General features: G+C 37.2%; 2 protein-coding genes and 1 long non-coding RNA gene across 9 annotated transcripts in view; all 3 read right to left on the reverse strand.

The window, feature by feature from the left end:
* The window catches only part of zdhhc15a (zDHHC palmitoyltransferase 15a), a 13335-nt gene extending 8754 nt beyond the window's left edge, over nucleotides 1-4581 (reverse strand). For all 4 annotated transcript variants that reach the window (XR_013206849.1, XR_013206848.1, XM_077241214.1 and 1 more), the window contains exons 1-4: nucleotides 4272-4581; nucleotides 3500-3526; nucleotides 3308-3402; nucleotides 1961-2081 (exon numbers count right to left, since the gene is read on the reverse strand). Coding sequence is in view for 2 of the 4 variants with exons in the window: in XM_077241214.1 (XP_077097329.1) it covers nucleotides 1961-2081; nucleotides 3308-3402; nucleotides 3500-3526; nucleotides 4272-4464 (436 nt within the window). In the remaining 2 variants the exon portion in view is untranslated. The remainder of the gene's footprint in view (nucleotides 1-1960; nucleotides 2082-3307; nucleotides 3403-3499; nucleotides 3527-4271) is intronic.
* Nucleotides 4524-25072, reverse strand: part of atrxl (ATRX chromatin remodeler, like) — a 23951-nt gene continuing 3402 nt past the window's right edge. The window contains exons 7-34 of one of the 4 annotated variants that reach the window (XM_077241200.1): nucleotides 22840-22949; nucleotides 22598-22665; nucleotides 21494-21998; nucleotides 20004-20970; nucleotides 19789-19852; nucleotides 16066-16226; nucleotides 15643-15801; nucleotides 15443-15515; nucleotides 15220-15292; nucleotides 14921-15127; nucleotides 14406-14529; nucleotides 13413-13522; nucleotides 13186-13329; nucleotides 12096-12273; nucleotides 11863-12000; nucleotides 11542-11717; nucleotides 11332-11449; nucleotides 10768-10871; nucleotides 10106-10191; nucleotides 9692-9813; nucleotides 9444-9585; nucleotides 8743-8840; nucleotides 8545-8653; nucleotides 8283-8460; nucleotides 7113-7280; nucleotides 6865-7014; nucleotides 5136-5192; nucleotides 4524-5031 (exon numbers count right to left, since the gene is read on the reverse strand). In XM_077241200.1, the coding sequence (XP_077097315.1) occupies nucleotides 4852-5031; nucleotides 5136-5192; nucleotides 6865-7014; nucleotides 7113-7280; nucleotides 8283-8460; nucleotides 8545-8653; nucleotides 8743-8840; nucleotides 9444-9585; nucleotides 9692-9813; nucleotides 10106-10191; nucleotides 10768-10871; nucleotides 11332-11449; nucleotides 11542-11717; nucleotides 11863-12000; nucleotides 12096-12273; nucleotides 13186-13329; nucleotides 13413-13522; nucleotides 14406-14529; nucleotides 14921-15127; nucleotides 15220-15292; nucleotides 15443-15515; nucleotides 15643-15801; nucleotides 16066-16226; nucleotides 19789-19852; nucleotides 20004-20970; nucleotides 21494-21998; nucleotides 22598-22665; nucleotides 22840-22949 (4769 nt within the window). In that variant the 3' untranslated portion in view covers nucleotides 4524-4851. Of the gene's footprint in view, nucleotides 5032-5135; nucleotides 5193-6864; nucleotides 7015-7112; nucleotides 7281-8282; nucleotides 8461-8544; nucleotides 8654-8742; nucleotides 8841-9418; nucleotides 9586-9679; nucleotides 9814-10105; nucleotides 10192-10767; nucleotides 10872-11331; nucleotides 11450-11541; nucleotides 11718-11862; nucleotides 12001-12095; nucleotides 12274-13185; nucleotides 13330-13412; nucleotides 13523-14405; nucleotides 14530-14920; nucleotides 15128-15219; nucleotides 15293-15442; nucleotides 15516-15642; nucleotides 15802-16065; nucleotides 16227-19788; nucleotides 19853-20003; nucleotides 20971-21493; nucleotides 21999-22597; nucleotides 22666-22839; nucleotides 22950-25072 lie in introns of those variants that run through there. The other 3 variants (XM_077241199.1, XM_077241198.1, XM_077241201.1) reach the window with 3 other exon arrangements.
* Nucleotides 18970-19473, reverse strand: LOC143748931 (uncharacterized). Its single transcript, XR_013206850.1, has 3 exons — nucleotides 19345-19473; nucleotides 19165-19236; nucleotides 18970-19013 (listed from the first exon to the last, which is right to left on the reverse strand). It is a non-coding gene; the product is annotated as an uncharacterized LOC143748931 (long non-coding RNA).

Below are 25072 nucleotides of genomic sequence, written 5' to 3' on the forward strand. Positions count from 1 at the left end.
GCACTACATTTTAGGTTACAATTCTCACTATTACCTAACTATTAACTACGACTTTTGCCTCAAACTCCTAATTGCTACTTATTAATAGTTATTAAGTTAGTTTTAAGTTAGGTATTGGCTGAATTAAGGTATGTAGAATATGGTCATGCAGAATAAGGCATATGTGCTTTATCTATCTATCTATCTATCTATCTATCTATCTATCTATCTATCTATCTATCTATCTATCTATCTATAAATTACAGGAACGTCTGTCTGTCTGTGTCTGTTATTCGCATATCTCTCGAACCGTTAGTCCGATGGATTTCAAACTTGACAGGTGTCTTGCTACGGGCACGAGTAAGTGCAGTGCCAAATTTGACGTTGTTTGGATTAGAAATGCAAAAGATATCGTTAAAGGAACACCAAGTAACTTTTCCTCTGCGGTTGCCCTACAGGTTGGAAGCGGAATTGTCCATTACCGTTGTCGTAAATAATTTAGCCTACCGCAGCCTACTGTTGCACGAGCACACACTGTTTCGAGCTTTGGAATCAACAATGGCCAAAGACAAAATAGAGTATGATGCATGATTTTATGAAAGTATGATGTATTAAGACATCACGAACGAGCAATTGTAGCAATTGTAACGCTTGCCGTAAAGCAAGTCAAATTAGTAGTTTTCTTATGTCTCATTAGAACTACAGAAACGCGACCCGATCTGGCAATCTTACATAGCGTGGATAGCCTATATCAGATTAATGACCGCAAAGCTGTGGCATAAGTGCATTTCACCATGTCACGACTTGATGAACCACTGAAACGATTTTGGAAACATTATTTTAAGGTAAAAAATCTTACTTAGTGTTGCTTTAAATATATATCGGTAAAAGAAGCACTTAGTAGGTTGTGGTTTAAAAATAAACATTCTGACATAAACAGTGTCAGATAAACATTAAGTCAGCTACACTGTTTGTGTTTACTACAGAATATTATATTTTATTCACGGCCATCATTTGTAGTAGCCTATTCACCATCTGTTTGCTCAAGCGTAGCTTTTTCTCGTAGTTCACTGTGTACCTGCTCCCTGAATCGTTGCGCTTATTCATTTGTGGATGTTAACTGAATCTGTAAGTCAGCTACACTGTTTACTTCTGAATATTATGGTGCGCTTAATTATCGCTACTGTTTAATAGTAGCCTATGCTATTCACCAACAAAGATATCCTATTCAATGTGTTTACAGTCTCTTTCACAGCCATCATTTGTAGTAGCCTATCCACAAACTGTTTGCTCAAGCATAGCGTTATTGGGTACTGGGTATTGATACAGATTTTCCAATTCAATCTGATTCCAAATTTCCAATTCATTTGGGTGTATTTCAGTTTTAATCTCCATTTTACATCTATATGGTAGAAATTCTCTCTCTGCTAAAGCTGAAAATTAAGGCAGTGTTTGATATTGATTAAAATGGCAACTTGTCTTTTTGAAATATTCAATAAAACAATAAGCTCATAAGAGCCATTTGTTTCAGGATCTGAGCTACACTGATAGGACTCCATTTTTTTGATTCACTAAAAAGAACGGACACATAATAGTTATTGTCTGTGAATCAGACTGCAAACTCAAGACACAGACCTGGAATATCATTTATGTTGCCACATTGCTGAGTATTCAGTACAGGCATCACAGATTCCCCTGTTACAAAGCAGTGCAGGAAACACTGATGCAGTGAACCTTCTAACATGATGCAGATGCTTTTCACTGAAAGCCATTCAAAATGCACTAATTGCAGATTCAGTGTCTCTGGAGTAATCTAGAGTTCAGTGTCTTCCCTCAATTACATGATGCTGATGGCGCAGGTTCATGTTTACAGGTTCAGTGTGAATAGAGTTACATTTGGAACGGGTCCAGTTTAGTTTGGAGATTTTATTTACTTTACATTGTCATATTTCTCCATTATAGCACTGACAGGTTTCCTGACCTCCGGTTGCTGTACGTGTGTGAACTGGAAGCTTCTGGGAGATTTCCAGAAGAATCTGACTCTTCTCCATACCACCACGTTCCTGCTCAAAGAGTAGCGAGTCTGAAGAGGAGAGCTGAAACTGAACACAGACAACCACGCACACACATACAATTAGTAAATTAGATAGCTCTGAGAGGGAGAGGGGTTTCTTTTACGCTCATTTGTCACATATGACATGCCTGACTTGAATAATTTGCAAGTGGATGGGCTGACCCCCGTAAGAGCCCAAGTATACTTATCTCTTCTAACTTTGAGTAAAGCTGGTAAAGCCAGCAGAAATGGTGAAGAGTTTAAATTCCCCTTGCAAAAAAAGTACTGTCTGCGGGTGTACTATAGTACATTGATGGAATAAAGAAAACAAAAACAGAAAAAGAACTAGAATTTATTATCTATTTGAATTATTTTCAAATAATACTCAACATATGGCACCACTAAAAACAACAATTAACCAAGGTGCTGTACACTACATCAAATATCATCAACATTTAACACCATGTACAACATAAATTACAGAACAGACAGCACAAATCAACTACAATTAAAAGTCAAAGAAAAAAGATAGGCTTTGAGCTTTGCCTTAAACTTTATAAGTTAAAAATTATTTTAAATATTTATTTATTATACACATTCCCTTTTAGTTGTATGCCTAATGTGCCAAAACGGCTCTGTTAATGTTCCTCGTCTTGTCACATTTAATTATGAATTTGCATGAATCATGTGAAATCCTGTATTTTTTATTCAAAACAGTAAAATTTGGCATAAAAGTCAAGTAGTTTGAATCACTGAATATTACTGTTGGCCATTCAACATTTCTATCATAAAAAAGAAGTCAAACATTAAATATCTAGCTACTTACACTGCACTCTATCAAATGGAAAATCACACTGTAATTCATGTTCTGCTACTGTGGTCACTAAAGCTTGCTTTTGATTCGATTGGCCATCTCAATCATTTTGACATTGACAAGTGCTGCCAGACCACTAAGGCAGACCAGCCTAGTTAACTTTTAAAACTTTTTGTTATCCTAACAACAATTTGACCATATCCGTTTATTGGGGGGGACTTGTCCCCCTCAATGTCTATGGTGGTTACGGTCCTGCAGCAATGGTATAAGACATAATATTGTACTTTATTTATAGTATATACATGGTACTCCAAGATAAGTAAGACAAAAGTCTGTTTTTTCTGTGTACTAAAAAAACATGCCATTACGATTGCACCATTTTCAAAATGCCATACTCCAGAAGGTCCAAGGGAGGAACTTGTTTTTTGGTTAAGAACTATCAATTTATAATGCGACCGTACCTCCAAAGAAGGAGAGGATGGTGGAGTAGACACTGCTTTCCAAAATGACCACGAGAACATCCCAAAACACACGTGGAACAGGCAAAGGAACACCACTGAGAGAATAAGTACATATACAATTATCAATTAAAATAGCAGGAAGCAAATGCCAAATTTGTCCATTCAAACTTTGGAACCACAAAGATTTCATACCTCTCTGCGTTGCACAGGTAAGAAGGACTGGCACACAAATAGGAACAAGAATCATTCATAAGTTACAACATCTGATGTCATATCACTACATCACTGAACAGTTTTAAATATTTAGATTTATAACTGGTGCTTAATGACTTTCCAAAATAAGAGGGAGACCATGGAATGCAACAGACTCAATTTAACCAATATGACATGAGCTACAAGGCTGAAATCATTACAATTGAGCACCAATGCACTTCTACTGGACCCACTGAGACTGGAAAAAATAGTAGGCTACAATACACAGACTTCATTTGTCAGTCGTCTGACTGACTAATACACACACAATCTATTATGTTTTTTGGATTGATTGATTGCCGTCTTCAATTCAAATGTTTTCTCTTCGTTTACCATTTTGCACTAAAATAAATTATGGGTTGGGTTGGTGATGGTCGTTGGCGTAATAAACTTTGAAAAAATAAATTTAATAAAATTCTGTACAAAACTGTATATATATATATAGGCTACATATAAAACTAACGTCCATGATTTAAGCAATGGAGTAGTTGTAACAGACATTAGCAGATAAGTGATACTTGTTTATTTCAGAACTACTTTAATCTGTAGCAGTCAAATATAAGAGCATCATATACAAGTTTAGAAAAACATAAAAAACACCGACGCTGAAACAAATTGTTAGGCTACATCAACTTCGGTCTCCTACATTTGAATATAACGTATGGGCTTTTAATCCCACTAACTTTAATGATTTTGCAAAAATATTACTCACTCCAACAGAAGTGCACGACATAGGCGTAGTATGACCACATCACAACCACGATAATGATCGTAACAGGGATCCAGTATAGCAGTCGCGCGCATCGGCGCAGACACGCGGGCAGAAGCATCAGGGTGACCGGCGCGAGACCAGCGCGAGACGCGAGTCTCTGGAGCAGCATCTGTGACTGGAGTAACCAGTCCATACATAGTATGAAGCACAGTAATAAGCGAAACAGCGCCCGTACAGGACACAGCAAGCAAGTTTGTTTTTTTCTATCAAGCAAGTGTATCTTTATTTCTTTTATCTGACTACATCTACACAGCAGTTGAACAGAGAACAATGCTCACATGTCATAACACAGATTGAGCTGACCTTTTGAAAACTTAATTATTTTATATTTTTAATATTTAAACACAAAAAGTGTTGGCAAAGACACTAACAACAGTCTTTTTGTATACAGGCTTCTGAACCCCATTATGCCCAAAAGGACATACATGAGCCGGATACATTTCATTATACTCATACTGGTTTTGAGGTAGTTCGAAAAGCAAAAGGTTTTGGACATTTTTTATAAAAAGTCTATATCAGGCTATGAATTTTCTTTTGAAACGGAGTAAACCACTTTGGTTTGCTTCAGCTGAAAGGTGATGCTGGGGTTGTTATAAAAATCCAAAGAAGCAGAATGTTGGGCATTGCTTTGTTTGACAGGAGGTGAAGTTGGAAGAATGCTCTTGGTTGTATAGCCAACATTTCGTAAAGCCACAGCCTGCTGAGAGAAAGAGGTAGATTTTTAGTACTGCAGTCTACAGCTGCAAAATTTCTGTTTTAATACACACAAATACAGAATCCTTAAAGGTTAGGGATAAACTGTACCTGTAGGTCCCGATTGGCTTGTCTGGAGGCGGCTTCGTTGGAGATCTGTACAGCGGCCTAAAAGAGACAAATCATGAATGAGTTATTGTACAAATGTGACATGCTGAATGAAGGCTAGTGTGTGAATATGCATCAACATGATGCATAAAGACAATTTTTATTTTCGCGTAAAGGTCAGGGTTGTGTAACCCAGGTTTGGGCAACCCCCATCTTTAAAACCGCCTTAAGTAGATAAAGCTCACAGAAAACACAATAATTGCTTTTGTCTCAGTTTTTGGTCACTCTCTTTTTTTGCACAGAAATTAAATTTCTGCCTAGAAGTTTCTAGTATGCCAAGTAAGACCTTGAATAGCTGGTTCAGATGTGTTTAATTGGGGTCGGAGCCAGGGCTGGACTGGCCATCGGGCATACCGGGCATTTGCCCGGTGGGCCGACGTGCTTTTTGGGCCGATACAGATCATTCTTTAAAAAAGATATATAAAAACATTTTTTTTTGTCTAAACGGCCCATAATACTCGTACATCGGCGGCCCATTCGTTTAGTTTTGCTTAATTGGCGGCGCTGGGATCTTTGTGCCGGTGTAATGCATTGGACAAAAAAAGTCAGTTTTTTTTTTTTAACAGACCAGCCCATGAAACACGTAGATCAGCGGCCCATTGGTTCTTTTCTTGATTGGCACTGGGCTGGTTCAATCACATCTTTAAACTCGCGTGAAAAAAAGAAACGGGGCCTTCAAGTGTCATATGAGGATATTGAGGAGGATCAGGAGAGAATGAGTGAGTGTAGAGAACTGTGGTAAGCAGAACTAGGCAACTTTCAGAACACTTAGGTAGGCTATGAGTTTAGGAACCCATCACCCAGTTAGGCATTATTTACACATCGGCATAGTTGATGATTACGCATTTTACTAGAATTGTAATGAGACGCGTTTGTAAACCATGTTTTCCGCCAAAATAAAAGATCATGTGTTTTTCTCTCTCAAGCATGGAAATTAGTACAAAACTAATTATGAAAGTTCCTTTTATTTTTCAGTGCATTTGTTTTACAATATGGCTATTACTGTCATGGAATTAATATTATAACTATTATTATGCAGTAGTGTAATGCAGACAGACACTATATCACAGCTTTGAGTTTTTCTTTGTTCAATTTGCACACCGATTATGGGTTGGAGCTCTTAATTTTTAAATCTCAAAGTGCACCAGATTGATGAATTTAACATTAAAAAGCACAAATTTTTCTTACGGGGGGCTCCCCCGAACCCCCCTAAAGGGACAGAGGTCCACCCACCACTGATTTACCAAAAATCCTTTGTCAAAGACTGGTATTGCTATGACAATGCAGCTTATAGCTTGTTTTAGGATTCATCATTGTGGGGTAGTTCGATTGTATTTTACAATTAGTAGTTATTTCATCTATTTATTCTTACTCATTCCTACTCACTCATTAGGCTACATGGCATTAGTGGTTTTAATAGGAGTTAGTATACATATTCAGGGGTGTGAAAAGATCGGTTGTGTTTATGATTATATGTAGTGGGCCAGTCTGGGCCAAAATGCCCGGGCCGATTTTTAGTCCCATTCCAGCCCTGGTCGGAGCTAAACTCTGCAGGACAGTGGCCCACCAGGAGCAGGATTTGACATCCCTGTGTAAATTACCAGGTTTGTAATGTGTACCACCTGGGGGCACTCTATACCACAGTTTTAAACCACAGTTTTAAAATATGTACCTTCTTTTCTGCACGGTATTCATCCCAGGCTGCTCTGCGCTCTTCCTCACTCAGCTCCTCTTCCTCCCGGTGGTCTAACAATGAGTTGTGCTCATGATAACTTACTATGAGCTGCTCACAGCTCTGCAGCAGCCGGACCAACACCTCATCCTGATAGACAAAAGGAAGACAAAGCCTTGTGGTCATAATTATCTCACGTACCCACATCTGTGTGTTGTACAACAGCAGGTCCATGTATGCGTGTTTACCGCAGGCGTTTCTGTGTGTTTACTGGGCCGTAGGTCTGGCTGGAAGTGGTACAGCTCGTTCAGCTGACTGTGTGTGAAGTGTCTCTGAATCTGCTGCTGGTCCAGAACACGGGAGGACAGAGACTGCTTAGCAACCTGCCGCTCATAAATGTTCTGTTCCATCGTCCCCTACACACACAAAAAAAAGCACATTAAAAATCTATATATAAAAAAATTATAAAATATACAGTACCTGTCAAAAGTTTGGAAACATTTAATGATAATAATAAGAACAAATTTAATGTCTTTGCAAAGAAGTCTCTTATGCTCACCAAGGCTGCATTTATTTGAATAAAAATAAAGTAAAAAAAAAGTTATATTGCAAAATATTATTACAATTTAAAATAAATTCTATTTGAATGTTTTAAAATGTAATATTCCTGTAATGGCAAAGCTGAATTTTCAGCATCATTACTCCAGTCTTCAGGGTGTGATTGTCTTACTGTTATCAATGTTGAAAAAAGGTGTGCTGCTTTGCTTAACATTTTTGTGGTACTTTTTTTTTCACAGGAATAAATTAATTTTAATTTATTAAAATAGAATACAATTATTTTAAATTGTAATATTTCAGAATATTACTATTTTCCTGTATTTTTGATTAAATAAAAGCAGCCTTGGTAAGCAGAAGAGATTTCTTTCAAAAACATTAAAACATTGTAATGTTTTCCAAACGTTTGATAGGTACTGTATAAATTATAAAATAAATACAAAAAAAACCTCTTAAAAAATAAAAAATAATTAAAACTAAGACAGTCCTCACAAGTAATAAAATATTCATGAATGGGTTAAAAATGACTTAACTAAAATCTTAAAAAAGGATCTGTAATTGTTTTTTTCATTCATTTTAATACATATTTTTGGTTACACTTTATTTTAAGGTGTCATTGTTACAGTGTAATTAAATATTTAAGTACACTGTAATATTAATTAACTACATGTACTTACTATAGGGTTAGGGTAGGATTAGGATTTGATTGAGGGTTAATTGCATGTAATTAGGCATAATTTACTGTTATTACTATGGTAATTACATGTAACATATGTAACAAGGACACTGTAAAATAAAGTGTTACCATATTTTTTTTTAAATATGACAAGTCCTCCCAAGTTTGTGTGTTTCTATGTGCATACCTGAGCCAGAAAACGGTACACAGCTACAGTTTTTTTCTGCCCAAAGCGATAGACTCTGAAGATGCTCTGGATGTCATATGATGGATTCCAGCAAGCGTCAAACACCACGACTCGGTTTGCAGCAACCAGATTTATTCCTAGAGACCCCGCACGAGTGGAGATCAGAAACAACCTCCCTCTGTCACAGAGGAAACACCAAGAGTCAGAACAAGAAATCCAGAAAACTTAAATGTAATGTGTATAAGCATTTTGTGTGCAGTACCTTATGTTTTTAGTGTTGTTAAACTCTTGAGCCCATCTCTTGCGAGCAGAAGCACTAGTGTTGCCGTCCAAACGATAATAATCTTTATTTTTTACCCACGATTTCTTTCCTGCCGAAACACACACACACAAAAAACCCATTATTGTATACAATGAACAAATGACAGCTCTAACAATCCCTTGTATAAACTGTTTTTACCTTTGTATGGACACCCTTCCTTCCCGCTGGTCTCATCTGCATATAGGAGGAAACTCTCAATAAGGTCCAGTGATATCAGAGATTGACTGAACACCAACCTGAACAAAAGGAAATAGCATTCATTCATGCGTCAAACTTAGTCACTCTAAACATTTAACGTGCAACCGTTCAATCCACAATATCGCTTAAAAACAGTAATATTGTGAAATATTACAATTTAACGTGATTTCTATTTTAATTTATTTAAAAATTTAATTTATTCCTGTAATGGCAAAGCTGAATTACTCCAGTCTTCAGTGTCACATGATCCTTCAGAAATCAGTCTAATAGTCCTGGAGGAACGTTGCCTCGCTTCGCGGTGTACTGTACTAACTGTATATGATTGAATGACAATAAAAACCACTTGACACTAATAAACTGAATTGGTGCTCAAGAAACATTTCTTATTTCTAATTATCATCAATTTTGAAAACAGTTGTTCTGCTTAATTTTTTAATGGAAATTGTGATATGTTTTTCAGGATTCTTGAATGAATAGTTCAAAAGAACAACATTTATTTGAAATAGAAAGCTTTTATAATAGTCTTTACTGTCACAATTTTAAACATTCTTGCTTGATTTCTTTCAATGAACCAAATATGAAAATGAACCAAAACAAAGCTTATAACAAGTGTTACTTCTATTCAAGTACATGTTCCTCACACTTTGTCTTCTAGTTCCTCTGCCCAGTGTAAAATCTCCAGTAGCAACTGTAATTTCCCAGAATGCTCCAGCACCTTGGCATCAGCTGCTGTTACAAACGGCAGATACCAGTCCGCAGATGACCCGTTACCCACAATAAATCCTGAACAAAAGACAGAGACACTAAAAGTGAGACAGACTAACAGACAAAGAGAGACAGATTCAAAGAGACATTGAGAGAGACTGTGTACATGTACCAGCTTCCCCACCAGGAATCTCCATTGTGGGTGTGTTTGTGACATCTGGCTTTTGATTGGACCCACAGACTGAGGAGACTGGATCAGTATTTCCCCCTCCATCACCCACTAAACCTGTGATCTTTGCATCTATCCTATGAGACAGATGGTGGAAACATCAGAGCAAACCTGGTCTTGTGCAAAATTTGACTTCTAGCAGGTCTCTCAATGGTTCTACATAATTGTGAATTACAAATAAAATATGTTCTGGTTGGTTGTGATTGTGTCATTCAAACAGCTGCCTTTCATTTAGCAATTGTTTCCAAAACAAAATGTTCTCAAATTAATCTTCTATTCAAAGTCACTCTAGAATTAATGTGTTATATTTTACAAAAGCATGAGAAACATTATTGGTTTAGCAAAGAAATCTGATACGACACTGCATACCTTTCGAAGCCATTTGGCTTTACAGAATCTCTCTCCAAACCTGCATCCAGCCCTGTGAAGACAGGAGCAGGCTCTTGCTCTTTCCCCTGCATCACACACACAAATATATAAGGTGATGGAGAAAAATCAGTGACCACTGATAGGATGTTTGTAAAAATGATTGTATTGAGTCATGATGCATGTACAACACCATTCAAAAGGTCGATAAGATTTTAAAATTGTTTTTTGAAAGTCTCTAATTCTCACCAAGGCTACATTTATTTGATCAAAACGAAAGTAAAAATAGTAACATTCTGAAATATCATTATTTAAAATAAGTTTTCTATTTGAATAGATTTTGAAATGTAATTTACTTCAGCATCGTTACTCCAGTCTTCAGTGTCCCATGGTCCTTCAGAAATCATTCTAATATGCTGATTTGCTGCTCAAGAAACTTTTCTTATTATTATAAATGTTGAAATCACTTGTGCTGCCTAACATTTGAAAGTTCAAAAGAACAGAATTTATTTGAAATACAATTTTTAACAATGTAAAAGTCTTTACTGTCTTTTGATAAATTTTATGCAACCTTGCTGAATAAAAGTAATAATGTCTTTAAAAAAAAAAATCTTACTGGCCCCAAACTTTTGAACAGTAGTGTATCTGGATGAGTGGGTGTTTACCTTATTCCTGCTCAGCTGAGCAAGTTTAAGACACCAGGGATGAGTCCAAATCAAACTCAGAACATGAAGATCCTGAAACAAACTCTTCACACCTGCTCCTTGCCCTAAAATAAAGACACTTTTTGTGATCATTTGAATACTATCAATTTGTTAGCGCAGTGTGTGTTAGAATTAGATGGTATGACAAAATGAATGCAATGTGACAAAATGAATGCAATCGAAAACATTTGCATCACATCACCATTTAGCAATTATCAGCCAATATTTAATTGTGCAAGCTAATTCTTTTAAATTTTTACATTTAGATTATGTTACACAGTCTAAAACTGACTTAAAATTCATCAACACAATTTAATAAGTGTTAAATCTCAAAATATAATTTTTTGTACATTATAATGTTATGATGCTTAAATTAAACATTTAAAAATATTTTTTGTTTTATTTTGAATTTATTTTTTATTAAAAAAATAGCTTCAAATTTCAATATGAGCCATACCATGAAAACAAATATTAGCTTAATATTAGAACCAGTCTAGCTCTATTGTGTGCTTGTGAGACTCTGACCTTTGTAGGTTTGCAAATAGTGTTTGTATAACTGACACTGCAGAGGTGTCATCCTGACTGACAGCACATACTCGCGCTTGGGCGGCAAACAGGACATCAAAACTGAGTAGTCCCGCCTCTGCAACACAAACACAAATCATCAATACAAAACATTTAGCCTTCTTTTTTTTACAGCCTCTAGGTCTATTCTTTTTTCTCTCTCTTCATCACCTGTATGAATCCTGACATCATCTGATGGAGGACGTGCGATCTATTCTTCATCAGTCTGACATCAGCAGGGGTGGAGTCTGCGCACTGGCCGTTTTGGATTGGATTAATAAAACGGTTTCGGAACTCCTTTAGAGAACCCAGCAGGTTCTCCTTAATGAAGTTTACCATGCAGTGATCTAGAACAATAAACAACAAAATTACACACTTTGCCTTTAAGGTCAGACAACCTCAAAAAGATTTAAAGAATTTAATATAAAAAATAAAAAATTCATTAGAAAGTCATTTTTCACAAGGAGCTTTTTATGATGAAAAAGCGATTACACTCAGTGAGGTTGTTTTGAAGCGGAGTTCCCGTCAAAATGATTCTCCTACGCGTACATATAGCTCGCATGGCTTTTGAGATGCTGGAGTCTGCGTTCCTAAGGACATGACCCTCGTCACACACCACCAGATCAGGGCCTAACACACACACACAAACAGAGGTTTTAAAACAATTAAAAAAAATTTTTTAACTGTACTCAGTATCTGAAGATGGATTATTCAGAAGAATTTACCTGGATCCAGGAGAATTGAGCGGAAGCTTTCTTTGTGTTTCCGGTATTTTGCGCTATCTGTGTTCGTCAGAACACGAAAAACCTCATAACCCATGATTATCACGCCACCATTCTTAAACCACTCATTCAACAGCTCAACGCGAACAGCCAAAGACTTCACCGTAGCCAGCTCTGCCACCTGTGTGAGGCAGACCCAAGAAAAAAAGCAGAGATGATCAGAAAAAAATATCAGTGATGCAGTCTAAAGTCCACATTCAACAAAGTGGGAAGAAAACAAGATTTATTTATTTTTGCAACAAAAAAGAAATGCTTAGCAGAATTTTCTAGGCTCCGTCCACAACAGTGGTTAGCGATCTTAAAGGGATAGTTCACCCAAAAATGAAAATCATATCATCATTTACTCACCCTCAAGTTGTTCCAAACCTGTATGAGTTTCTTTCTTATGTTGAACATAATATAAGATATTTTGAAGAATATCGGGAACCAAAAAGTTGATGGACCTCATTGACTTCCATAGTATTTTTTTGCTACTATGGAAGTCAATGGCTACAGTCAACTGTCTTACAAACATTCTTCAAAATATTTTGTGTTCAACAGAAGAAAGAAACTGATAAGGTTTGGAACAACTTGAGGGTGAGAAATGATGACAATTTTCATTTTATCCCCGGATTAACGTAACCCTGGGTTAGCCTTATCCCTTTTGCACTGTCAATGTTCAAGCACAGATTGAAAGTGGCCTTAACCTCAGGTTAAAAAAGGGTTACATTATGTGTAGTGTAAACAAGCCTAAACATTGCTTGAGCGCTTTATTCCAAGTCTTCTGAAGCCATATGATAGCTTTACATTAGAAACACAGAATTAATTTTTTTTTACAAAGATGAATAAATGTAACGCACGCATATAAAGAGAGATTCAGGGCTGAAAAAAGCCCCTATGTTAGCTAGTTCTGATGCTAGTAATGATGCTGAAAGTTCAGCTTTGTCATCATAGAAATAAATGAAAATTTAAAATACATTAAAATAGAAAACAGTTATTTTAAATTGTAATAATTTTTATTGATCAACACAAGAAGTGAAATAATTCTACCGACCCTCAGTCTGTGTGGTCTTAAGCCCCTCTGCCACTGGTCAAACTCACTCTTCCAGTTCAGCACCGTGTTAAGAGGACACACCACCAGAGCCGTCTTCAGTGGCAACTCTTTACATAACAGCACTGTGTGAAGGAACACGATGACCTGAAACACACACACAGTTACTGTCTGTGAAACTTCCACTTTCTGATTTTTCAAAAAAAGGAGAATATTCATGTGCCCCATACCTGAAAGGTCTTGCCCAGGCCCATGCAATGGGCCAGAATACAGCCGGAACCTGGAGACGACTTTACACTCTGAACAGACTCACAACAGCAGTCCCACATGAACCGCACACCTAACAGCACACAAATACATATGACCTAAATGAACTATCTCCACCACAAACTGTCACTAGGTCACATCACTGACTTTCATTTCGTACATGCTGCTTCATAAATGCATCTGAATATTAAAACAGATGAAAAACAATCATTTTCTGACTAATTTCTACTGTTGTAAATCGTTAGGAAAATGTCATAGGGCATATACTCTAATATAGCCTTAAAAGTTTGTTTAAAAAAGAAGAAATTAACACTTTTATTCAGTAAGGATGCATTCAATTTATCAAAAGTGACAGTAAAGACATTTATAACTATTTTTAAATCTTTTTGAGTCTGCCACAGTTCTTCAATGGACTTTATGATTTTATAAAATTATATACCAGGAAGAGAAAAAAAGATAACAGGGAGAGAGTTTTGGAGAGCTCCTGTACTGTGCAGCTATTACATGTCACAATGACAGACAGAGGTGAGTTAATCAATTTGAAAAGCATAAAAGGTGTAAATAAAATAATACAATGAACATTATTTGACACATAAAAATAGCCTTGGCAATTTGACCCACAATCCACCCCTGCAGATTGACTCCCGACCCACACCACAATTGACTATGTTAGTATTTTTCAAAACCATTACATGAAATATTAGTGGCTAACCCCATGATGTCTCAATTGCTTCTGTCTCTTTATGCAATACTAGACTGACTCGCTGATGGTGAGATCAGATCTCTGTTGCAGGATATTTACCCACACAAATATCTCACTGTATTATTACAATATTTGCAAGAATTTTCTACAGGCACACTTAAGCTAAATAAATAAATAACCATGTTAAAAAAAATACCTAACGTGCCTCGTGCAACTTACTGTATTATGACTGTACAAAGGCAAATTTTCTCACCCTCTCGCTGGTGTGGTTTAAGTTTATTCAGAAAGCCCATGTGCACTTGCAACATAGGCTTTTGCGTTACATCATCTTGCTCAAGAACCAATGGTGTGGCCTGTCTCTCAGAAACTAAGATGACCTAAAGTAGGTGAGAGAGGGGAAAAATTAAAACAGACAGAGAAAACACTAATTTATCATTCAGGTTAATAACATGTCATTGATAATGAACTTTAAAAAACATTGAAGGAATAGTTAAATATACAGTATTTTACAATATTTTACAATAATGAAAATTATGTCATGACTTAAATCACCCTCATGTCATTCAAAACCTGTATGATTTTCTTTTGTGGAACATTAAAGATATTTTGACCAAAACTGTATGGACAAAATAACTAAATAAAAATCCCACAAAATCTTTTGAAACAAGTTTGGAATGACATGAGGAAGAGTAAAAGAGGACAGAATATCAATATCTTAATCTCTTTAATATTTAAAAATTTAACATATGACACCATGCAGTTAATCACCTCTGGGTCTGCTTCTTCCCGTTCTTTCCTCTCACGGTCCAGTCTTTGTTTTTCTCTCTCTGCTAATCTCTTCCTGCGCTCCTCCTCTTCTTTCAGAGCGCTCTGTGTCTCCCGGGCCAGCTGACCCACCTCTAGAAGCCGTCTGATCTGCCTTCTCCCTCGAGGGGTGCTCCTCAAACTTTCCTCGGTGGTTGGAGAGACATCATCCTACATATTAACCCCCCAAAAAATAAAAATACATAAATAATTGAGGATTCCCAAGTCACAGCATCTATGATATAGAAGGAACAAACACACACATTAGCAGCGGTGGTCTTGTCAGGCGTGCGTGAAGGACTCTGAAGCTTCTCATTATGAGTGGGTGACTGGGACCTACAAAAATGAATACATTGGGTAAAAATTAATCATTACTGCACACATTTAGGCTTGTTGGTAGGTACTAATTGAAAATGTGCTGTTTTATGCAAGTGTTTGATGTCCATAGCAGATTCCAGTTGATGAATGTGATATCATGAGCTTTACCCTATTTCCTCAGACTCTGAAAGGCTGAGTTCCTCATATTGGGCAGAGTCAACTGTTTCATCACTGCTGCTCACTAGGATTAAAACGGAAAAAAATCAAAATAACACCAGGCCCGAACAAATAATCAGAACATTACATTCTTTTTAAGAGTAAAAAAAAAACAAAAAAATGTGCAACTGTAAATCTAACGTTTAACTCACCAATAACACATCCTAAATCTTGGACTCTTTCACTCCTCTTCTTCTCCCCTTGATTTTGACTTTTTGCTTCTGCCTCTGATAAGGTAAGACCATGTCGCAGCAATCGGTGGCGGTGCCGTGACCCTGACCTTGACTCGCTGGACTCTGAGCCATCATTGTCTGAAAAGAAACTTCTTTTTAACGTAACAATAAAGTACAAGAATACTGTCTAATAATATTTGTAACTATTCAAAGGATCTGCTGTATATGTTAATAAAAGATATTGTAAAGGGTTAAAAGTGTTATAAAGCTACATAAAAAATATAGTGCCGTAAAATCAGTTTCAGATGCTGTTTTCATCAGAAATGCCATATACATTTGAGATGCAAAAGTAGTTTCCAAGGTCTGTTCCCCATGGTACCAGTGGTAATGGCCAGCACTCACCTTCCTCATCTATTGTCTCAGATGCTTCACTCTTGCTCTTCTTCTTCTTCTTCTCCTCATCCTCTCCTCTTGTGCTCTCTGATTGCTCATCTGAGCTGGCGTCCAGCTCAGAATCAGAGAGGTTAGCTCTGATCTGAGCCAGCAGAATCTGCCTCGCAATTCTTTATAAAACAAATGATGGGATGAAGCAGTAAAGAGAATAGAGAAAAGGGATGAAGAGAAAAGAGGGACAAAATGTGAGGTGGGGGACCAATGGATTCAGATTCATTAAACAATGCATCTTCCTCCATCCTCTTTCTTTTAATTTCTCAAAAGTGCACTCAAATAGCAAGATTACATGTTTTGTTACACAAACAATGCAGAAGAACAGAAGTAGTTTCTATTCTTTTCATTGGTTTCATTTAAATTATAAAGTCTGTAAATATAACAACATTTAAATAACAGGTTACTGAACAATGAAAAATATCAAATGGACTCTAAAGTGGTCTGTTAGTTTCACAAATATAAAAACCCTTAATTTATGAGTGCAATGTAAAAAGGCAGAAAATAAATTTAGATGAGGCATTCTGAACCTCTGAATGACAAAGTGAACGCAACACCCCCAAACGCTAAATTACAATAACAAAAAATATATAATACAAAATGCACAGAGGCTGTTGTGACTGGGGTATAAACTTTTATTACAACTACAATTCGTATACAGTTCTTGCACAGTTATTTACATTTTCTCTTCTCAGATGCAAAATAATGCATGCTTCTTTCTGATGAAAATAATGAAAAGGCTGTTTCTGCATAAAACATTTTAATAAAACAATAACAGTATTAAATACTTCCAAACAAAGTATATTAGCATGCAATAAATATTTGAGCTCTTATGGCTTTTGAAATCCAATGAAAGTGAGAGGATTCCACAAGAAATTAAGGACAAACAGAAAAAAAGAACACTTTGAAAGATGGGTGAAAAAAAATGGATTATTATCAGAAGCATGTTAATGCATGTTAAGGTCAGGCAGGGTTCCCACTTGGTCCAAGATATTATTTTCCATTTCTTCCAAGGCATTTTGTGTGACGGACATCTCTAATATTTAATCAACATCTGTGGCCTGCTATTGTTTGCCTTAGAAAATAAAAGTTGACTCGTCCATTTCATTGAAAAAATTAAAAAATATTTTTGCAGTACTGCACTTACAATGGAAGTTTAGTAGGCTTGAGAGTTTAAAATCAGAAATGTAAAGGTTTATTTTACATGAATTCTCTGGCGAAAATGACTGACATTTGAACTATAACGTTCAAATCTGATGGAGTTAAGAGACACTTAACACAAAATAAGACCAAATTCTGATTAATATCTTCTGATTCGATAGCACTAGTGTCATGCTAAACACATGACATATTCAGTGGTTATGTAGACGAGTCAAGCTAGTTTTCCATGGTAATTGACTGCATGCCACAGATTTTGATTCTGCAGGATTTAATCTGGATTATAATTTTGCGAGAAGAATCTTCAGAAATGTAATAAATTTTCTATAGGCACACTTAAGCAAAATAAATAACCATGTTAAAACAAATATTTTTGTGAATCATTTAATGTTTACAGGTAATACAGCCACTGAAGTATCGTGGTTACTGGCATGGTTCAAAATGCACAGCTAATATGAACTAGCTTTTAATTTGAGTGACAAAAGAAGCCTCCAGAAGATTCTAACTGTCCACTCGAAATAACTTGATATAGCAACTATCGTTTGGGAAATAATAATAGTAATAATAATGTATTGAAATATGTATGTTATCCATGTCAGTTGATATAAATGAGTGATTTCTGTGCGGAGAACAGAAATGACGGTGAGTGTGCAGAGACTATAACGTACTCCTGCTCATGGCAATACACAGGCAAATGCAAACGAAAAACAAAACGAAATGATTCTGCGATGTCATTCATGCCAGAATACATGAGAACTGACCCCAGGTCCAAATCCCGATAGGTCCCAGGACTTCTTCATTTTATGAAAACGTTGTCAGTGACATGCTGAACCAGTTTGATTAAAAGGTTACAGTAAACACATTTTCCAAGATACTTAGGTACATTTCCCATGATTTTTTCATTATTGGAAAATCGTATTACAAAATTCAAGGTTTTCCAGGTTTTCCAGGATGCGTGGGAACCCTGTTAAGCTACAGAAAAAGAGACGAAATGGGGAAAAAACAGAGAGAAAGAATAAATAAGTGTTTATTGCCTCTCCATAAGAACCATGCAAATAACACACAGAAACCACTCATGTGAGAGTGAAGGCTACACGTAATCACGTGCTGCTTTTAGCGACTGACTACACACAAGCTTACAGATTGCATGTTGGGCCTGAAAGAGCATCATCACTGCCACCTGCTGCTGCCCCGTGAACATTCGAACACAAACTGAAGCCAAGTCCATCAAACCAATCGTATCACATTTGGGATGGTTTAGCCTTTTAACCGATTTTATTTATATGAATATTAAAAAAGGGTGGGAACGAGGGGGAAATAACAAGCCTGCTTAAAATGTACATTGCATGAGCAAGCACCATTAATCAATGAGTTAGAGCACATGCACCAACTGCAAGGCCATGGCTCCAATCTAAACTACCATTTAAACCACCAACTCAAAAACTTTTACGTGCTGGAGTCAAGTTTCCTGCTCCCTCAAAATTCCAATCTCTGACATCCATCAACTTCTGCTAAAATGAACTATCATTAACAGGATAAACTTTTGACCTACTCACCAATTTTTAGGACCTAAATTCTGTGCCAATGATTTGAAAATGTAATACTGGACCAATAAAAAAATACTACGCAAGTAACTCTACGTAAAAAAAAACTTATTTGACAAAAGGCAGTTCAGACAAAGACAAACAAATCTTCAGTTTAAGCTCCTAAATGTAGAAAATTCAGTTGTCTGTCGCAGGATTAATCTCCTGAAAAAGAACAAACACAACCGCGTTTAACATAAATGCTAATACTGTACGACTGCGTTTCACTCTGCCTAAGAAACGTGTTCACTTGAATTCCACCAACAATGACATTTTACTGTCAATAACAAAAGTGTTATATGAAACTAACACCTACCGTTAGCAAACCACACAGCCTTTGTTTTGACTGACCGAAAACATTACAGCGTGAGAACCGGGAAGCTGAGCCCTAAAACACAAACACACACAAGAAGTTGTCTGTCTTACTGAACACAGGATCCATCAGATCCGAGCAAAGAGGTTTAGAGTCTTTCTACCCTCTTAAAAGCTTTATTACCAGCACAGACAGAAAAGAGGACAGTGTGGCTTTCAGGAGTTCTGCTAAAGACATGCAATGGTCTGTCAGTGAAGTAAAATTCAAACACAGGAGCTTCTCCGGAGATGATTCACTGACTTCCATTAGACAGTGCAGGCTCAGAGCTTCCCCACTGATGGGCGGTGTGTGCCTACGGTTACAGATTCTCTCTACTGCGTGTGGAAGAAACTGTGGGGAAATAAAAATCGGACAGTGTTGATCGAGCAAAAAAAGCGTGTTTGGGTGAGAGACATGTTCAAAAGGCCTGTCTAGCGGCTGTGCATGTGGATGGAAGGGATGCTTGCGTGCTTTTAAATGGGATTTGGATCAAAGCTCTCGCTGTAGTGGGTTTGGGACAGTCGGAGTCCAGTGGAGAAGGCCTGTGCTGGGAAAGTGTATGTGGCCCTGGTGTAGTCGGAATCGTACCTATTTTCTAAATCATCGTCCTCCACAGACAAAGACGGACCTGGCTGGATGTCAATCTCATCACCTAGAGATAGACAGAGAATAAGAATGATTAAAATTTAAAAAAAAAATGTACTAACTTTTATATTTTATTTATTTTTTTCTTAAGAAAAACATGTTCCTAGTATTACCGTATAAAGAAAATGTTGGCTTTTTGCACCCACACACAAACTTACCGGAAGACTGCTGGAAATTTCCAGAGCCCAGCAGTGTGACGCCCTCTGTCAGTGGTTTGATCCTCTGATCGTCGGAGTCGCTGCTCGGAACACTTTCCAGTTCCTGTCCTCCCACCTCACTTGATGAACTCCCGCTCTGTCCTGTCATCCTGGCAACTTTATGGGCTCTTCCTCTGGTCATTCTGACTGCAGACCCCTGGTCTTGGGAGCCCCTCCTTGAAGACGCCGAAGAGGATGACGAGGATGATGAAGATCTCTCCTTGAGATTCCGCTTACGAGAGCCTCTATCGGGAGGTGTGGTTTTTACCAGCCCAAAGAGCCGCTGCTTTCTGACATGCTGGTTTACCTCATCCCCGTCCCAACTGCTACCTAACAAACCCTCTTCCTCACTATTCGCCATGGCAGCAGCGGTCTGGAGCAGCACTTCAGGCACCTCGTCAGAATCAGAGTCATCCTCAGCTAAACCAGCATGCTCAGCGGAGGGGTTTGTGTTTGTCCGCCGACGGCGCGGTGTGGTTTTTACACGTGGAGAACGTTTATTCTCCTCTGATAAAGACAAACTTTTTGGGTCAGTTTGATCCTCCTCTTCCTCCTCCTCCTCCTCCTCCTCTTTCTCTTCTTCATCATTATTACCACAATAATTCTCCACGTGTCGATCTCCCTCAGTCATTCCCTCCATCTCCATCCCTTTCTCCATCTCCACCTTTTCTCCACTTTCTTCCAGCGTTCCATCAGTCACTCCAATGTTTATGTTTTGTCTGTCAGGTGATGGGTGATCAGAAGGAAAGTTGCTGCTCATGGGCTGTGGGATGACTGGTACGGGAGTAAGTTTGACCACCAGCTCTTTAGTGAGTCCAGGGCTCCGTGATGACATGGCCTTCTTCGGTCTACGCCTCCCTTTTGATTTATTATCTAAAGCAACTCTACTGGCACGTTTGGGCCCAGTCAGCTCATGGTCCAGGGCTTCCTGCAATTACAAATTAGATGTTGTTGTAATACATTCATATGAACAAACTGCAAAAAAGTATTATGGTTTCCACAAATGCATTTAGAAGCAACAACCGTTTTAAACATTAATAAGAAAAGTTTCTTGAGCACCAAATTAGCATATTAGAATGATTTTAGTGACACCAAAGACTGGAGAAATGACTGTAAATTCAGCATTACTATCACAGGGATAATTTACATTTAAATTAGAGTCATTTTAAATTGTAATATTTCACAATATCGTTTTTCTACTGCATCTTTGATCAAATGTTATATCTGCCATAGTTTAACATTAAGGCATCTAAATTCAACTTGCACTAAAACCTAAAATCAATCATTTTAAATGCTAGGGGTTTTTTTATTTTAAAAGAAGACAAGTATCGCTATCAGTCTTAACATGGAAATAATAATTACCGGCTTATCTGTGCATCCCAAATCAAAATTGTATGGTTAGTTAAAGCATTCTTCTTACAGTTTAATTGGTAAAAACTGGTAACTGGTACCTGTAATGCACTGTTGGCTGCTTGCAGATCATCCAGTACAGCGCGGAACATCCGTAACTGCCCAATTCTCTCCACCTTCTCTTCTTGGTTTCCATCCTCCTCTCTTTCACTTTGAACAACTGCCTTGAAGGAATGACTCAAAGATGTTGTGACATCTACAAACCGCTGCATTCTCTGATAAAGGCCTGCAGTGGGCACTGTTCCACCTCCAGCCCCCATCAGATAGGAAGCAGCACGACCACCCTTGTTCGCCCTCCCCTTGACCGAGTTTGGGTCGGTACGGGAGACTCGTTTTTGAGCCTGCTCCAAGCTCTCTAGAACAGAGTCGCAGGCCAACACCAGCTCCACCAGTGGCTCGGGACTGCACACATAACAGTACCACTTTCTCTCCTCCTCCAGGATGGTGGACAGCTCCTTCCTCCCCAGGTTACGCAGGACACATTTCTTACAGAAGGCGTTACTGCAGTAATCACAGCCAATCAGACTGCCTCCCTCTGCACACCACCTGAATGAACAGGGATTTAGAGCACTTGTTATACAAACCCACAAAAAAGTGAATTCATCAACTGCAAACCCTATCTATTAATTGAGATGATTTCAGCTGCTCTGACTTTCATCATTATGTACCTATGATAATGGTGACTCTTGGGCTGCCTTTAGAACCAGTGAATCTCTTAAACTTGAGAAATGTCTGGGTCATTCCACCCCAAAATGAAAAAAAAAAATGCATAAAGAAGAATGTATATTTTAAGACACTTTTTTTGTTGCTATTTTAATGACATTTTATTTGTAAAGAATATTTATTTAAAAAGGGGGAGAAAAAAACACATATACATAGTGGCATTTATTGTATTTAATTTATGCTGATTTAAATCCTAAAAAAACTGATGTTTCACTAAAACAGGTCCTAAAACAAGCTTAATTTTCTAAAATCCTAAATATAAATATATCATTTTATAAATGAAGGTACAGGAGATATCCCCCCTACACAGTTAATCATGACACATATGATCATAATCTGCTATATAAAATTCTCTCTAGACAAAAGTGACAAAACAAAGCTAAACTTTGTGACAAAACACTCTTTTAAACACACTCGTGTACCTGCATTGCTCGTCCATCCCCTCTGAATCTTTGCTGATATCATCACTCATATAATATTTAAAGCAACTCTACAAGAAAGCAAACAGATTCTTGTAAAACTCTGCGGAAGATTTCACTAGTTGTCAAACATGCTCAAAAAACAATGCAGGTATGAGAAAGTAGTGCTGATTTTAAGAGTCTCCTGTTTACTTTTATATGCATAAACAAACATTACACAGATTACTGCAGAGACATTTACATACCTTGCAGATAAGCACTTTAAGCATAGGGTGTCTGTAGACTGAGTCACGTTGGAAATGATTCACCTGCTGACCGCACGCTGTGCAGTTTACCCTCTCCAACTCATATCCTCCTTACACACAAACACAAATCAGAAGAGTTTACCCTCATAGCCTGACACACACAGCTAAAAGCATTATTTCACATACTTCAGCTGCAACATCAAGGTTACACACAGTTGTAAATGGAAAGCCACAGAAAGTGGTCTGAATTCCCCATTGTGTAGTCAGTTATTATGTGTAAGATTGGGTGACAAGCTATATTTCAAGTTTAGCTGATAAACTGTTCCTGGCATGAACACTGAATTCATTGTTTTATGTGTGCTACAAAACAGTGTTTTGAGATTGGGTGCTTGGGAACACCTCTGATAGGATTCTAGGGGGCTGTTAGTTTTCTGTCCCGGTAGCTCTAATAATAATGAAAGCATCACAATCAGTTTGAAAATTTTAATTTAATAAAGGGATATTATTAGATAGGGGTGGTCAATATAACCAAAACCTTATGTCACTATAGTCAAACTCTGCTTAGGAGTAGTTACATGTAACAAAACATGTAAAAATGTAACCTCTTTTATTGGAAAATTAAACATTATAAAACTCTGATAATTCCCTTAATCTTTTAAACAACTGAAACGGTAGGCAATTTTTATCAAATGTAGTTGGATCATGATCAAGTTCCCAAAGCTATGCTTATAATGGTCAATTATGTGTTATAGTAGTCTCTGACAAACAGCATATTTAAGCCGCTCAGGCCACCATTTTATCCCTCTTTTTGGAAAGCGATAACAGTCAAAACATCCGGAAGTGTGGGTTTTCCAGGAAATGCATGTACTCCCTAGACCTCTGCTTCTCATACACAACAGTCTGCACAGCGCTGCTTCATTGAAACAAATCAAACAAATGACTAATTTCTAATTTAGACATTTACCACCACCTACTGGTGGTTTTAGTTACTTATTTAAATTAGACTTTCATTGAAAAATACTTTCCTATTTTGGGGATAGTTTGCCTAAATGAAAGTTCTGTTTATATAAACCTGTATGACTTTCTTTTGCAGATTATAAAGATATTTGGAAGATGCTGATTTTGTTGAAGGTAATAGTTTTGGTCAGTAAATATATCTAAATACCAATACCAATGTGAATTCTCACCAAGATTGTGTGTTATTTAATTTGTATCAATGAAGTGCAATAAGCCGTGAAAGAGAACTGAATTCAGGATAGCATGCTTTCTGATTGGCGGCTTTTTTTTCTGAGTGCACTTGCTCCAGATTCAGGTGTCAGACAGCACAAGTTCAGCATTATTTTGTTTAGTTTTTTTGTAGCTTATTACACTTAAAAATCTTTTTTAAATTAAGCATGTCCCATGCTTTGTTTTATCATTTTACATGTTTCTTTATTGATCTAACAAGTCAATAACTTCAAGCAGTCCTGTGCTGCGTAGATATATTAATGTACCACAAAATACATGATACAGCAAAATCTCTATACACACTTTACATTGTCACCAGAATATATATATAGGCCAGTGCCCAGTTGCATAAAGCACCTTAAATTTAATTTTCCCTTAAGTTCGCCCTTATGTTTCCCTTGAACCTAAGGGTGTAGCAGAAAAAAAACCTTAAGTGTTACTTAAGGGTTTCTTTAAGTGAAACGTCATAAACACTTAGAATTTCCCTTAAATGCTGTTTTTCCACTTAAGTAATCCCTTAAAAAGCATTAAGGGTTGTATAAAACCCCTTAACGGTCATTTCCCTAAGTATAACTTAAGGTTTGGAAATCGTAACCTTAAGAGTAACGCTGACAAAAATAAGAGGACATGGCTGAATTTAAGTAATTGTCGTCTGTCAGCAGCGTGGTTTAAACGCAACGGTTAAGCTGTTGGTCAGTTTTGTAATCATTAGGTCTTAACACTGTACAGTAATAAAGCGAACTCTTCACCACGGTGCGGTGCATACAATCTTAAAAGCGTAGTCTTGCTTAATCTTACCTGTTTGTTGGCTTCTTTCTTATAAGCGCTCAGCTCTTTTTTTGCGACCAAAGAGATGTTTTCGTATTTTTTAAGGACTTCCTGAACCGTCCTCTTCGCGTCAAGATTCATTGCATTGATTTTTTACGTTATTATTTCTTCCCACTGTTTCTGTGTTGTTGTTTTTTTACATCGGGATTTAGTTTGCTTTCCAAAATTTTTTTCTTTT

The sequence above is a fragment of the Siphateles boraxobius genome, unplaced genomic scaffold (genome assembly GCF_051911475.1).
Source record: "Siphateles boraxobius isolate OS27281-9 unplaced genomic scaffold, OSU_SipBor_1 24, whole genome shotgun sequence".
Lineage (NCBI taxonomy): Eukaryota > Metazoa > Chordata > Actinopteri > Cypriniformes > Leuciscidae > Siphateles > Siphateles boraxobius.